The 15,176-nt window shown below is 44.2% G+C and overlaps 1 protein-coding gene across 7 annotated transcripts in view; it reads left to right on the forward strand.

The window, feature by feature from the left end:
* Positions 1 to 15,176, forward strand: part of EML1 (EMAP like 1) — a 200,626-nt gene that overhangs the window by 146,042 nt on the left and 39,408 nt on the right. For 4 of the 7 annotated variants that reach the window (XM_057543478.1, XM_057543472.1, XM_057543473.1 and 1 more), the window contains exons 5-8: positions 10,945 to 10,973; positions 11,897 to 11,953; positions 14,309 to 14,438; positions 15,015 to 15,164. In XM_057543478.1, coding sequence (XP_057399461.1) covers positions 10,945 to 10,973; positions 11,897 to 11,953; positions 14,309 to 14,438; positions 15,015 to 15,164 — 366 coding nt within the window. The remainder of the gene's footprint in view (positions 1 to 10,944; positions 10,974 to 11,896; positions 11,954 to 14,308; positions 14,439 to 15,014; positions 15,165 to 15,176) is intronic. The other 3 variants (XM_057543476.1, XM_057543477.1, XM_057543474.1) reach the window with 2 other exon arrangements.

The following is a 15,176-nucleotide window of genomic DNA, read 5'->3' on the forward strand; positions in this document are numbered from 1 at the left end:
TGATAATACTTTGGAAGTAAGGCCAAGTAGTTACAATGGTAGCGGAGCATAAGTGGGAGATGCAGGGTGGCCTTTAGGCTTCTCTGAATTCAGCGTAAGCTTGGAAGTTGACCTGAGATGTCTAGATCTTGGCAATTCTTAAAAACTTGGCTCCTTCTCTGCACATCTGATTTGTATTAAGAATTTCCAAAAAGAATCTGCATTGTGCAAACTCCAGATCTGTTGTATCTTTTAAACCCTATGGCTTTGCTAAGTGCGCTGGGTAAAGATTTCCATGAAAGATATTTACAAAGGGTTTTTTTGGTTTTTGTTTTTTAATGCTACCATAGGAAATTCTGATTTGGAAATGAGGGACTGGGAAAAATTACTAATCGTTTTATAAAAATAATCCAGGCAACTAAACATGTCCATTTAAACATAAATTCTTCGTCTCATTAGAACCCAGGAATAGTAGTTGAGGCCCACGTAGCACTGAACTGGTTGAGTTGCACCTAAGGAGCTTCAGAGAGAAAGTTCCTGCCTTCTCTTAGGTCATTGCTGGTACCGACAGACACCTTTAGGGGCCCGTGGGAATGATGGCAGCAGGAACTCAGACAGAAGGAAGAAGTAGCTGAGAAGCAATAGAGGGTGAAGGTCAAGCTGGTGCTCTGTTGCTGCCTGTCCGTTGACCTTCATCTTTCCTTTCCATTCCCATATGAAGAGCCCCACTCTTGGGCTACCTTGACCTTGTACCAAATCAGAACTGGAGTCGAATGGACCAGTGCCCAGTCCCCATGGCTTAAAGCAGGCAAAGGAAGGGATAGAGAGGTGGCCTCCATGCAGTTCCTCCTTTTAAACATGATCCTCGGTGGTCTAAGGCAGCGTGACCTCTTCTGCATCACACACAAGTATTTGTCCATGGTGCCAGGATGCTGTCTTACGTTGTTCATGGTTCCAGAATGCTGTCTTGCATTTTAACACATTGTCCGTGTTTGGTTACTATAAACAGCAAGATGTAATGGAAAGGACACAGGCTCTGGAGTAAAAGGGAGATCTGGGTTTGTAAGTGAATTTGGCCAGTTAACTTCTCTGAACCTCAGTTTTTCCCCTCTGTGAATTAAGGATTTTATAACCTAATTCCCTTGAATCTTGTCAAAGAGCTAACTGGGTAGGAAAACACCTATCGTAGCACTTGGCACTCAGTAACGGCAGCTGTTATAAATCGAGACCTGTGCAGAGTAGAAGAAAATCATTCATGAGGCTTTCCAAAATTCTGAATTTCATTTCCTCATTGATGAGATGAAGGTGGTGGATGCCATCTGAAATTATTAGTGTTTTTTTGGTCTAACACATATTAACGTACATTCACAGGACACAGTCCTATGCGTGCAACCTGGATTTTGGCAAAATGTAAAATTGGTTGGGGAGAAATAAAGTATTATATAGTCATCCCAGGGTGTCCGAGGGGGATTGGTTCCAGGACCCCACCCCCATACCAAGGACAGACGCTCAAGTCCTTGAGTCAGTGGGTTTTGCATCCACAGATTCAACCAACCGTGGATCTTTATGATTGTGGGTGTTTAGTGCCACGGATGCAGAACCTGTGGATTCAGAGGACCGGCCATATATTCTCATGATTGTTAATGTCACATCAGAATGAGCTGGTGTGCAGGCCCCGAGATTCACAGGAAGGCTCATCAGAATGTGAGTGAGTGAGGTGGAACTTTGGGTCTGTCCTGATTTGCAGAAGCGAGTCATTCACACAGGGCAGTGCTTTAACTTGTATCAATCACAGACTATTTGCTATAAAGCTCACAATTACCGCACACCATATACAAAGCTGTCTTCAGTGCATCTGGCACTTTTGTGAAAATTAGAAAGAGGCTCCTTTCAACATTTATATTTCTCCATAATAATAATTACACTCCCTATAAACTGTACAGATCTTACTGTCGAACATAAAATAACAGTGTTTTTGATGTCCTAAACATTCACGTTTTCCAAGATACATTAATTTATTTAATAATAATTACGTGTTTTGTGTTCATAGAAACTATTATTCCTGAGAGTTTCACTTTTCTTGCTCCTGTATCTCATTTTCTCTGGAAATGGTCGTGAGAGTCAACAGTTTTTCTTGTGGCATTGTAGACTTTTATCTTAGAATAGTTAACATTTTAAAATATTTTGCTTGTAATCAGCCACAGAATGTTAACAGCCCTTATTAATCTTTGTACTGACAAAACTTTCATAAGAACAAAAACAATATATGGCAATGTAATATTCACTTTATATAGTATTGATCGTAAGTGAATATTAACAGTTATACAGTGATTTGTGTCATAATGAAGTACTTACTAAATTTCAATAGGGAATCGCCAATAACATTCTGATAAACAACCTGTACTATCTAATGTCGCCAGTAGACTAATCCAAGAGAGGTTCTTTTAAAATTTTTTTAAAAAGGTGTTTTGTATCAGACAGAAAAACAACTACTGTTTATAATGCATAGTTTATGTTAGATGTTGCTAGACTGATAAAATGTTTCAATTATCCAACTGGTTCGCCCTTTGTAATTCTGAGGGGAGTAAGATGTATCAACTTTGTAAGCAAGACACTTTGTTTCCATCAAAAACTTGTTGCAATATGAGCTGATTTTGTTAGAACAAGAAATGTTTCAGCCATCTGCTGGAAACCTTGTTGTAACACACAAGTAAACTGCCCATCTTTGGAGTAAACAAATATGAAAATAGCTTCAAAATTATGAAGATGTCTACCACATAAAAGCGTTCCCTTAGATCCCCTTTTGTGTTGTGCAACTGGCTGCTTTATCCAGGCTGTAAGGTTCAGAACCCTGAGTGGAACGCTCAGCTCCATCCTTCTTTAAGCTCTAGCGTTCAATGAGGCAGTCTTTTTTATTTTTAAATTTATTTTATTTAAGTATAGTTGATTTACAATGTTGTGTTAGTTTCTGCTGTACAGCAAAGTGATTCAGTTACATATATAATATATATAATTATAATATATGTATATTCTTTTCTATTATGGTTTATCACAGGGTATTGCATATGGTTCCATGTGCTATACAGTAGGTCCTTGTTGGTTATCCATTCTATATACAATAGTTTGCATCTGCTAATCCCAAACTCCCAATCCATCCCTACCCCGCACCCCACCCCCCCGCCCTTGGCAACTACAAGTCTGTTCTCTATGTCTGTGAGTCTGTTTCTGTTCCATGGATAAGTTCATTTATGTCATATTTTAGATTCCACATATAAGTGATATCATATGGTATTTGTCTTACTTCACTCAGTATGATGATCTCTAGGTCCATCCATATTACTGCAGATGGCATTATTTCATTCTTTTTTATGCTGAGTAATATTCCATTACACACACACACACACACACACACACACACACACACATCTTCTTTATCCATTCATCTGTCAGTGGACATTTAGGTTGCTTCCACATCTTGGCTGTTGTGAATAGTGCTGCTATGAACATAGGGGGTGCATGTATCTTTTCGAATTATAGTTTTGTCCAGATATATGCCCAGGAGTGGGATTGCTGGATCATATGGCAACTCTATTTTTAGTTTTTTGAGGAACCTCCATACTGTTCTCCATAGTGGCTGCACCAATTTACATTCCCACCAACAATGCAGGAGGGTTCCCTTTTCTGCACACCAATGAGGCAGTCTTTTGATTGACACGTCAAGGTCCTCAAGGCTCAGCATTGCTTTTCTTTTCCTTTAGCATCACTGATGGTGGAGTCTAAATCTTTTTTTTTTTTTTTTGGAATCTAAATCTTAATCTTCAGCCTGGGTTCAAGGTCCTTTATCTACTGGCTCCTTACCCCGTCTTGTACCCTGAAATCCATGGCTTCCAACACTGGCTCTCCCTTTCCCCCAGCAGGATTTATTTTCCTTTTTGAAGTAATCTATTTATTACACAAGTAAACATGTGTTTTAGGATATCCCAATGTACAAAACAGAGGAAAGGAAAATCCCCTATAATCTCAGCACTCAGAGAACTCACAGCTACCATTTTATTGTGTTTCCATCCAGACTTTTATTTCTAGGGTGTTGCATGTGTGTAGTGTATAATTTTTACATAAAGGATATTCTTCTGCATACATTTTGTAACCCTCTTTTTCATTTGCTGTATGAGCATGTCTTTGTGTCAGGAAATATACTCTTACAACGTTATTTCAGATGTGGATCATTATTTATCTAGGCGAATGCACTTTTGTTGGACATTTGGATACCAACAAGGCTTTTCTAGTCCAGTCAGACCAGCCCAACATCTAGAACAATGCCCAGCATACAGTGGGTACCCAATAAATATTTGTTGAATGAATCTTTTTACCCCAGTCAACATAATAAAAAGAGTGTAGACGGATGGGGCATTATAGCCATAGCCAAATTTTAATCCCAGCTCTGCCACTTTTGTTATGTGACCGTGAACTAGTTACTTAACCTCTTTGGGGTTTCCCTCAGCACCAGTAAAAACTAATACCTACCTCTCAGGGCTGTCGTGCGGATTAAACAAGATGGTGTACGTAGCATGGGGCTTGCCGACACTGGTGCTCTACAGATGGTATGACTACTGTTATGTGCCTTCTCCATCCCAGAGTCGGAGCTGATGCTTGCACACCTTTGCTCACCCCACTCCCCAGTCTTGAGTGCCTCTCTTTTTTGGGACATTCCAGAATTCTCCAACTCCCATTTCTGATCTCATCCCAACCTGAAAAGGGAGGAATCAGAAATTCTGAACATTTCTCTCACCTTACTCATACCCTTTCCCAGCACTGCTTGACTCACTGAGCACCTACCATTTGCAGGACAGAGCGTAAGGCTTGGCGGGAAGTGGGAAGGAGCAATCCACGAAGACTCATCCTCTCAACAAATACGAATGACACCCACAACTGAAAAGGGCCAATGTCCTTCATTTCCAAAGGTCACAACACACACCAGTGAGGGAAAAGACAGTTAACTCAATCGGAAAGTGGGTAAAAGGTTTGAACAGAGACAGTTCACTGAGAAAGAAGTACGCGTAGCCAATTAACTAAGGAAAAGATATTCAAACTCAGTCTTCATTAAAGAAACCCGAATGAAAGTAAGAAGGTAGCATATGTAGAAAAATCTTTTTATTGTAGTTATTAGAAAATCAAACAGATACCAAAACCAAACAAATGCATAGCTTGATGAATTACACTTTTTAACACTTAGTAAGTGGAGGTTTGTCCCTTGTCCTGAGTGGCATATGTATGTGCCTGGAAACTTGGCAGGAGGAGGAGAACTCCAGCTAATCCTTCAAGACCCAGCTCAGGGTGCCCCTTTCTCTGGGAAGCCTGCCTTAGCGCCCTGGTGAGTTAGCTGCCTTCCAGATTGCTTTGTTCCTGCCCATTAACTTTATCTGTAACTGTAACTCCCTCCCAACCCTCCAGGGGCTCCCCACACATTCCGCCCCCCGCCCCCTTACGCTTTGGGAGGGCAGAACTGTGTCATTTTTTCTTCTTTGTATTCCTAACACTTTGCACAGTTCTGGCACACAGTAAGTGCTCAATAAACATTCGCTGAATGAATGAAAGGATGTTACCTATATACTGTACTGAGATTTTAAAACCATAGTCATTTAAGAACTATGCAAACAGCACCACCTATTGGTAGATGATTTTAACACTGCATTTTGGATTCCGAAATGCTGGAAATTAGGTGATTTAAATGAATCATCTTTTTTTTTTTTTTTTCCTCAAATGAAAAGATTGTTTCACTCTTTAAGCCAAGGCGTCATTTAGTTTTTAACAAATGTTAAAATAATAAGTGCTGGTATGGTATTCTTTATTTTGTTTTAGTTTTGAGGCTGTTAGGTGAAGAGCTCAAAAATACATACATGTATTTATAGGTTATTGTCAGTGAAATTAGGAGGAAGAGGGAAGTCATATTAATTAATAACCGTGTGCTAGATACTTTGTTACATGTTTTATATGATCCTGCTGGTACCCTATACCTCACAGTGGTTTTAGCCCCATTTTTGTAGATGAAAGAATCTAAAGTTTATGGAGGTAAGATGATTTGCCCAAATAAAACACGAATCCAGCTGCCTTCAAAATCTGTGCTCCTGGGACTTCCCTGGTGGTGCAGTGGGTAAGACTCCACGCTTCCAATGCAGGGGGCCTGGGTTCGATCCCTGGTCAGGGAACTAGATCCCACATGCTGCATGCAACTAAGAGTTCACGTGCCACAACTAAGGAGCCCGCCTGCTGCAATTAAGGAGCCCGCGAGCCTCAACTAAGACCCAGTGCAACCAAAAAAAAAAAACCTGTGCTCCTTCTGCCACGTTAAGCTGGAAGTATTGGTTGGAAATGTCTATGAAGCAGTAGCTTTTGTCCCCATTAGCAACTTCTAAATATTTTAAATAGATGGTTCCTGAATGACCCTACTTGTAGTTAACAGCTGCTTACTTAAGGGCAATTTATAAAAAGAATCATTATTTACATAGCAGAGTATCTTGACTCCCAGCAGGGATCACAATTCATCAAGTGAAATCGTTTTCAGAATGAGTCATGGTACGTATGCCGAGGGGTACCGTTTTTGTAGATGAACAAGTTGCAGGGAAAAAACATGTTTGACTTTGGAACGGTTTCCTCCTCGATCAGCCCTTATTAATCATTTTGTAAAGCAAGTATCTCTGCTCGGAAGCATTTGGCCACTGTCAGTCTGCCCTAATTCCCGTCTCCAGAGCTCCCTGTTACATGCGTCACCCATGTGTCGGAGACCGGCTTTCAGGACCTTGGGGTAAATTAGTAACAGATACGAACGTGCTAAGCGCGGATCCCACCGCAGAGGAGCAGTGCAGGGAATACTCGTTGCATCTGAGTCTGAACGAGTTCTTGGCTGGACTCTCCCCCTTACAAACACCCAGCCCACAGTGAGTCATCTGAATGATATCAGATGAAGGGGAAACAGCCGCTTTTGACAGTCCCGGCAACCAAAGTCCACAGTGAACGTTTTCGGGGATAACATGTGACTTAGGTGATTATAGCTGCTTCGTGGTGTGAGCTCACAGCTCCGGGTGGGAGTTTTCCTTTGGGCCAACTGTCTGGTTTCCTCCTACTGCCTCTAGATCCAGCTACTGGTCTGGTGAAGGCTCCAGGCTGCCTCGCGTCCTCCGTGACCCCCAGGTACTGCTTCTAGTTAGAAGAGTCCTTAGGAGAGTCTCCCAAACCTTCCAGCTTTAGGGAGTGTACAGCCAAGCTCTTTCAGCACATCTCCTTCCTGCCAAAAACAGAGCAGTAAAAAAACCCGCACCGGATTGCACCACGGTTCATTTTGGAGATCTTGGGCCCAGCAGCCTGAGGCCGGAATAGCCAAGAGACGAGGGTTTGCTTGCCAGAAGGGAAATCCTTTCTCTCCTGTGGGCTTACTTCTGTCCTGGGCTTCGGGGTGGGGAACATCTGCACTGACTCCGAACTTGGATAGGGATGGATGGAGCTTCATCCTGGTCCCAGAGTTTATTCACTCTCCCCCCGCCCCCAGGAACCACACCCTGCGGCAGAGGCAGTGCGAAGTCACCCACTTCAGTTTTCTGTTTAGCTCACATTAAGGAATGGGTGCCCAGGGACAAATTACACCACACCTTGAGAGGCTGTCATCTCCCGTTCCAAGTGAGTTCACAGCCCGAGCGTGTTTCCAGCGTGCTGGGTCTGAAGGGCCCACTCTCAGCTCTATTGATGGTAAGTTCAAGATCGGACAGGTGATTGGCGCGCGGCTCCCATTGACTGATTTTGACCTGGGGCCACGGCATCTTTAATTTTGGATCATCGTCATCACATGTTCTGTGGGTTTGCCCTTCTATCAATAGTTGGGAAGATTTATTGTCATTTTATAGGTTTGTATTTATACGACGTGCATGTGTGAGTGGAATAGTACCTTTTCCCAGGCTTCTTGCCTTTCAGGAGGGTGGTATGTGGGCAGGAATCGTGGGTTCTAAAGTAAATATAGTATATTTTTCTATAAAAATTGAACTTTCTAAAATAATGAAGCCTAGCGATAGTATGTTTTCTAAATACAATACCTGTATACCCAAAAGGTAAGGCATCGTTTAGAGCAAGGTGTAGAGAACTGTGCGAACTTCAGTACCTGGTACCTCTCAGTGACCTTTAGCTGTTAACACTTAGGCTGCCTTTCTCTGATCTTTTAACAGATCTTTCATCCACCTTCTTATGGTGCTTCAGCATCAGAATTCCACGGGCCTCCCTATATTTGAAGTTCACATTCCCGTATGGATGTTCTCTTTCTAAGAGGAACATGATCTGTAATTGCTCTTTTCTGTCTCTAGGGAGGGTTCCAGATTGCTTAATGTCTGTTTCACGGACTTGGCATCTTTCTGCTTTTGTGATCAAAGACATGATGGAAAAATAACATTCCTGTCTTCTAATTCCCTGCCTGGCTTACCTAACCAGTAGGTTTGCTTTGTAGTCTTCTGTTTTAGCTTTTCCTCTTGTGTCCTTGCCCTGCCTATCAATCTAATAAGATATAAACGTTGCAGTTCAGACTTATGCTTCTGCTTAGAAAGTCACAAGAGTGTCGCTCCCCCCAACGACGAGAACAAGCCAGGTGAGCCCACCGTGGAGCCCAGGTCACCGAGTGATATGACGAACTCCAACCCCATAAGTGACAAGCCCCTCTTAGGAGGGACTGCCCTGGCCGCTGTGATCTTTGGCAGAGCCGCAGGAAGAGAAGGAATGGGTGTAAGAAGAAAGTAGCTGAAAGCTTGTAGAATCCCGAGAGGCCGAGTGGTGTAGACCTCTCGGGAGCCCCAGGCACAAGGGGAACCTTCACACACACACACACCCCTTTTCCACAGACCTTCGGTGAGCTTGTGACAAAGCCTGGGAGCAGGACAGGAGTCCTGCAGCCTCCCTTTCTGAGCCCAGGCATGGCACCTGCCGAGGGCCCCGCAGGAGGACCGGGAGGGACGCTCCACACTGGGCCTTGTGTGGGTACCACCCCGAAGGAGGGACGAAGATGCTGAGAGGGGGCCGTGGAGGGGGGGGCGTGCAGTGAAGGCGCAGTAAAGGCTGAGGACTGACCAGGAGGACAGCGAGAAGCGCCAGGAAGTACCGGCTACCTCGGGGGAGGGAGGTGGGGGAGCAGCAGGGCCGTCGGGACAGTCCCCAGCCCACCCGGCCAGACACGCACCCACGGGGCCAGCTGGGATCAGAGGCAGGGAGGGCTTCAGGCCTTACCAGCTTCCAGGCAGCAGCTGAAGACTGTTACAGGCCCCGGGACACGGTCGTGAACAAAGATCTCTGCCCTCCTGCACTTCCCTCCTGATGGGGAGAGACAGATTAATAAAGATAAAGCCAGGCGGGGCGTGGCGAGCAGGACCGAGGAGGCCGCAGAGTGGAGCATCGAAGAAGGCCTCTCGGGGCGGCTCTGAGCACATGCCCGGCCATGCGCTTTCCGGGGGGTTGGGGGGGGGGGGAAGCTGGGGTCCACACCGGGCTTGGGAGCTGCTGGCCCAGTCTCGGGACAGCAGGGACAGAGTGTCTGGAAGTCCGTGACTGAGGAGAGAGACAGGAAGATGAGATCGGAAAAATATCAGGGTCCACAAAGGTTGTTTTGGGCCTTTAGGGCTGATGGGAGTTAGGCTTTTGTGTTAAAAGGTGTGCGGGGCCTGCAGAGTACTATTTTCAGTGACCAGTGGTTCGCATTCAGAAATCTCAGCCCATAGCAGATCCACCTACTTGAAACACAGTAAACCACTTTTAAAGCATCAGTAAAGAGTTTCCCGCCATGTACTCATAAAATTATCTGACAATCAAGGCCATTAATAAATAATATCATTTATTACATCATGGGATTAGGGGTAGTTTTTACTGGTGGTGCTTCTCAATGTATTTCAAGTTTAAAATGAAGGAGAAAAGTAACATTAGGACTGTATCTGCTCCAGTAGGTAGTTTTCAACATGCGCGCCCCAAAAATGTAGGTGCCTCTGCAGGCTCAGAGCTCTCCCAGCCCTCTTTGGGACGGGCTTCATTTATTTACTGTGTCTTGTGCCACATCTTAAAGCGGGAGGTACTCTGGTGGGGTAGGGGTACCTTGGAAGACGGCATGGACGTCGGAGTCTCACAGACTTGGCTTCAAGCACCGGCTCTGGGTTTGAACAGGACGCACTTCCTGCCGTGCTTGGGCGTCCCTTCCCTCGTCTGGCACGAGGTGACAGTCTTCCCGCAAGCGGCTGTCAGGTTGTCACGGGGAGGGCTGTGCTCTCCTGCACTTGGGGGGACTCCCCGTGCAGCCTCGTCCCGTGGGAGGATTGCCCCTAGGGATGACCTCAGTCCCTCGTGGTGTGACCTTGAACACGGTGGGGTTCTGGTTTCCCAGGTGCAGTCGTGGGGGGTCTCGGCCTGGCCAAGGCCCACAGTGGGGATCCCCACATATCCCAGGATGTGGTCACACCCCGATCTTCCTTATTCTTCCCTCCTTTCTCCCACCCCCTCATCTTCCCTCCACCCACCCCGTACCCATCCCCGCTGGGAGCTGGGCGCTAAAAGTTCTCTCCCCAAAGCCCCTGTGACAGGAGTTTGCTAGTTTTAAGTAAGTTCTTCAAATAATCTGCCAGAAGAGCGTGGGGAAGGAAAACAAACCTTTCTACACATTTAGGCAGGGCTGTTCCCGTCGTGATGAACCACATGTTTTCTGTCTCCAGACCTTTATTTGCTCTCATAAAAAGCACAGCTTTGGTGATAAAGTCGGGGTTGTCGCCTCTGGCACCTGGTTTTGGACATTTTTGTTCACGTTCTTCCTCTTTGCAGTTACATGGTTTTGTTTTTCTTTTTAACAGCATCCGTGTGACAAACTGCGGCAGCTAGTGGGTGTGGGGTCTTCTGTGAATGAGACTAACCACCACCCCCAGCCTCCCTTTACAAACTGGTTTGGTTTTATCTCCACAGCAAACCCAAGGAGCCGGTCTTCAGCGCAGGTAAGGCTGATTGAATGTTGGTGCGGGCGCCCCTCACTCACCTCAGAACTTGAGGGGCGATACGAAGTAGTTATTCAGGGGCAGCTGGGACGGGCAGAACATGGGGGTCCACGTGGCAGGACTGGGGGCTGAGTGCTCACTGTCAACCTGTACCTGGGGGTCTGATGGCTCACGTCATACAGAGACCACCCAGAAGATGGTATAAAGACTAAATAAACCCTTTACTCACCCCCTTTAAACCGATTCAACATACATCAATAAGGAGGAAGAGTGAGATGCCATTATACTGAAACAAAAGTTCTAGGTTAAAAGACTCCTGTTGCCTTTGTTATCCCTTCCTTACTAATGGGGCTCCCCCCCCCATCATCAACATTTGCATTTCTCTGAAGGGGAAAGTTTCTGATGCATCCAGTTATAACTTTGTCTAAAAGCAACTTTTTTGTTTCTTTTTCTGCCTTTGATTTCCTAAACTGCAAACTAATAGTTCATATATATCTTTCTATATGTCTTTTCTAACACATTTTATAATAAGGGAGCTGCTATTTTGAGAATAGTAACCTTATTTGAAAGCGTATTTAAAAACGCAAAATCACTGACAAGTGTGCAACGGGTTAAATAAATTCATTTAATTCTCCAAGTTTTTTTTTCCCCTTAAGTGCACAATTGAAACATAAAAGTCGGACTTTCCTATTTATCCGCATGTGCTTCAGTATTCATTTCGTTTTCGAGAAGCATGAAATTACTCACTGAAAATGTAATCGCCCTAAGCCTGCAGAGCTAGGCCTGGAGTGCACTTGTCAGAATCCCCAAAATGTGTCCAGGTTTTTCTAGCAGGGGGGCCGGGAGCCTCTCGGCCTGAGGGCTCGGGAGTGCTCCCCGGCAGGCAAGTCACTCTTGCAGTGCCCCATCGTCTCTTTACCCAGCACTTCTGTCTCTGTCTCCGAAATCTCAAGGGAAACGCCGGGTGACACACTGCAAAGGTAGGCGGCATTTCTGAAACCTCATAGCTCTCTGAGCAAAGCTGTGACCCAGGCTGCAGAAACTCTTTTCATACAGGCCAACAGATAGTCTCCTTGTATGAAAATGTTTTTGTGATGCAAACCACGTTGATTCGTTGGAAGTTAAAAGCGTTGCTGAGCATTTACTTGGGTGGGTTTTAACGAGTAGCTATAAATTGGATCTTGATTGATTATTGGCTGATTATAGGAACTCTTTTTAAAATCTGTATGAACCTTAAGAGAGCTATAGGGCAACCCCTGGATGCCCCACTGTTTGAAACCTGCACTGCTGCTGGCCGCTCCCTCTAGCACCTTTGGGTTTGGTGGGTGTGTGCTGTTACCCTAATATGCCTGAAAAAAAACCAAAAAAAAACAAAAAAAAAACATTGCTTTCCCTTGCTGCCTTTTTTATTTTAGATGTAGAATGTCTGACTTACCAGTACAAAACAGTGCCAAGGCTAACTCCAGCGCTTTTTTGCCCAGTCCAGTGATGTAGAACTGCCCAGTGAGCAAACCTCCATCATAAGGACTTTACCAGCACATAACAACGATATACTCAAGTAGATGTTTCACTTACGTTGATTATATACACCCACACTAGGCTTCTTGTGTGTGCTGTGGGATGGCATTATATTCCCTTTATTCTGAGTCTGCATTCCATGATTCCCCTTACAAAGAGAATTAACGGAATCGCTTGTCATTTAAGCTGTCACACCCGCCCCTCTCTGTCCCCCTTCTGTCGGTCTGCTGGGTGTTTTTAGGGTCTTCAGTTGAGGTGGCCACACTGTCTGATGAGCTGAGATCTGGGTGAGGGATTAAGGAAGGGCAGAGGGCAGCTGAGGCGAGCATGGGTAGAGGCACGGAGCAGGATTGGTGTGTAGGTGGCAGAGAGAGAGAAGGATCCATGGGGTGGGGGGTAGCTGTGGCCAGTGAGGTCACGTATGGGAAGAGGGGGGCAGGACAGTTAGAGCTTTGGGTCCAGCAGGTAAGAGAATGGGAGAAGGATTCTGAATCCATTGTGGGCCTTGACAGGTTTGGCAGCAGTATCTAAGATGACCTGGGGTGGGGTGGGGGGGTGATAAGAAAGCCTGCGGTGCTGTGGGCCTCAGACGGGCTAGTCCCAGCGGAGCTGGGGAGGAGGATCACAGAACACAGAAACTGGCACGCTGTACGCAGGAGTGAAGAGTGTATCACACGCATGCATTTATGACCTGAATTGCACGCACACCATAACATAAAAGTGGGATGGCCTCCCAACTTTTAGGCAATGTTGCATGTGGCATTGTTTGCAAATCCTTAGGAATAAGACTTACAAAACTAATTTGTAAATGTGGTACTTACGACACTATAATTACCTTATGACTTCCTCAGCAATTTCCTCTCTGCGGAGGATTTTTCTGTTGAGTGATGTACAGATATCCGTGGTCCCAACTGCCCAATTTAAATGCCATTAAGACCCAGTCCTTTGATCTGCAGTGAAGCATCAGAATGCAGTGAGTTCTGAATCGGAACAGAATTCATCAAGAGCTCACAAGACATTTTCTTTGGTCTTATTATATCCTGAAAACTGTAGCCAGAAAACCCAAAGTCGTTTCTTTTTAAAAGTCCAGGAGTTGCCCCTTGTCAATATATTACTGGGTTTTACTTTCATCCCTATAATTTATCAAAACATCATAAGTTATTTTGTTATTAAAAATGTTTGTTTAAGAAAGGTTTATTTCCCAGTTTCTCTCTCTAATGGGTCTTTTGTTCTTTGGTTTTCTATTTCTAGCTTTTCTTTGAGCATTTTCCTTTTTGCATGCATCCTAGCATGTACTTCTGCTGATTTTGTGTTCTTTACACTTGAAAGAATTGAACAGTGTAAAAGATACATAAAGACACATTTTTACATTGCGCTATAACACACCAATTTAAATATTGAAAGATATTTTATGAATTTTGATACTGAAATTGTATATACATTGAACTCAATAAAGAATTGAAGTGGATTTCTTGTGTTAGTCGTAATTTTTTGGGGGGGATGGCATTTTTCCCCCTCCTGCTGATGAAACGTAAGCACTAAAATCTCTCATGGAAAATAATTGTTGGAATCCAGTTCTTTCCTGCCTTTTACAATTTCTTACATTACTTAAGTAAGCAGAATGTCAAAGGCAAACAAGATGAAAAATTTTGTTTCAAACTGTTTGTGTTTTAGGTAGTTTTCCCTAGGACTTTAACCAGAAATGACATAAAGGACAAAGTTTCCGCTTTCCCATTGAAAGGCTAGAGAAAATATAACCTTTTTTCAGGTATGCTGGGCACTGAGGTATCTTACTGACCTCTTTGTTCTTTTCATAGAAGAAGGATATGTAAAAATGTTTCTTCGTGGACGCCCTGTTACCATGCACATGCCCAAAGATCAAGTGGATTCTTACAGTTTGGAAGCAAAAGTAGAACTACCAACGAAGAGACTTAAGCTGGAATGGGTGTATCCTTTATTTATTGATTATGTCTTACACGGAGTAATCAGTCGATGAATGCTTTTATCGAAATTCAGCTGTAGAAAATCATGTAACTAAACCGTGCTGGCAAAAAGTTTTTAAACCCAAAGAAAGAAAGAGGATTACCCTGGAAGGAAGGACTAGCATTCCCCCCTCAGCCAAATAGGGGCTTGGCCAACCTTGGGAGCCTAACTTCAAGTTAACACCGACTAATTAAGGGAGGAAATGAGGATGAACCCAGTACTAAATGAAGGAAATACAGTGTGTGGCTTATATTAAATGGACATGTAGCGCAGATATAATACCCTTTAAAAAAAAGAAAACAAAAAAGCTCCCACAAAATCTAAGCCACAAAAATCTGAGTCAGCCGTATGACTAGCATTCTTGAAATAAAGCTGCTCGAGCCTTCATAGTATGAGATTTGGGAACGTGAATGAGCTTCCAAGAAGAAAAAAATGAAAGACAAGAAAACAGAGCATGTGAAAGAGTTGGGTTTTTATTTTATTTTGCTTTATTTTTTACTTTTAAAAAACATTTTTTATTTTGTCTTGACGTACATGAAGCTATGGGTACAGGGGTCGAGACTGTCGTAACAACCTGTACTTACTTCCAACGGGCGAGACTGTGTATTTCATCGCATCCGTGGTCGTGCTGTACAATGTGGAGGAGCAGCTTCAGAGGCATTACACGGGCCATAATGATGACGTGAAGTGGTGAGTCCTCAA

The sequence above is a fragment of the Balaenoptera acutorostrata genome, chromosome 3 (genome assembly GCF_949987535.1).
Source record: "Balaenoptera acutorostrata chromosome 3, mBalAcu1.1, whole genome shotgun sequence".
NCBI lineage: Eukaryota > Metazoa > Chordata > Mammalia > Artiodactyla > Balaenopteridae > Balaenoptera > Balaenoptera acutorostrata.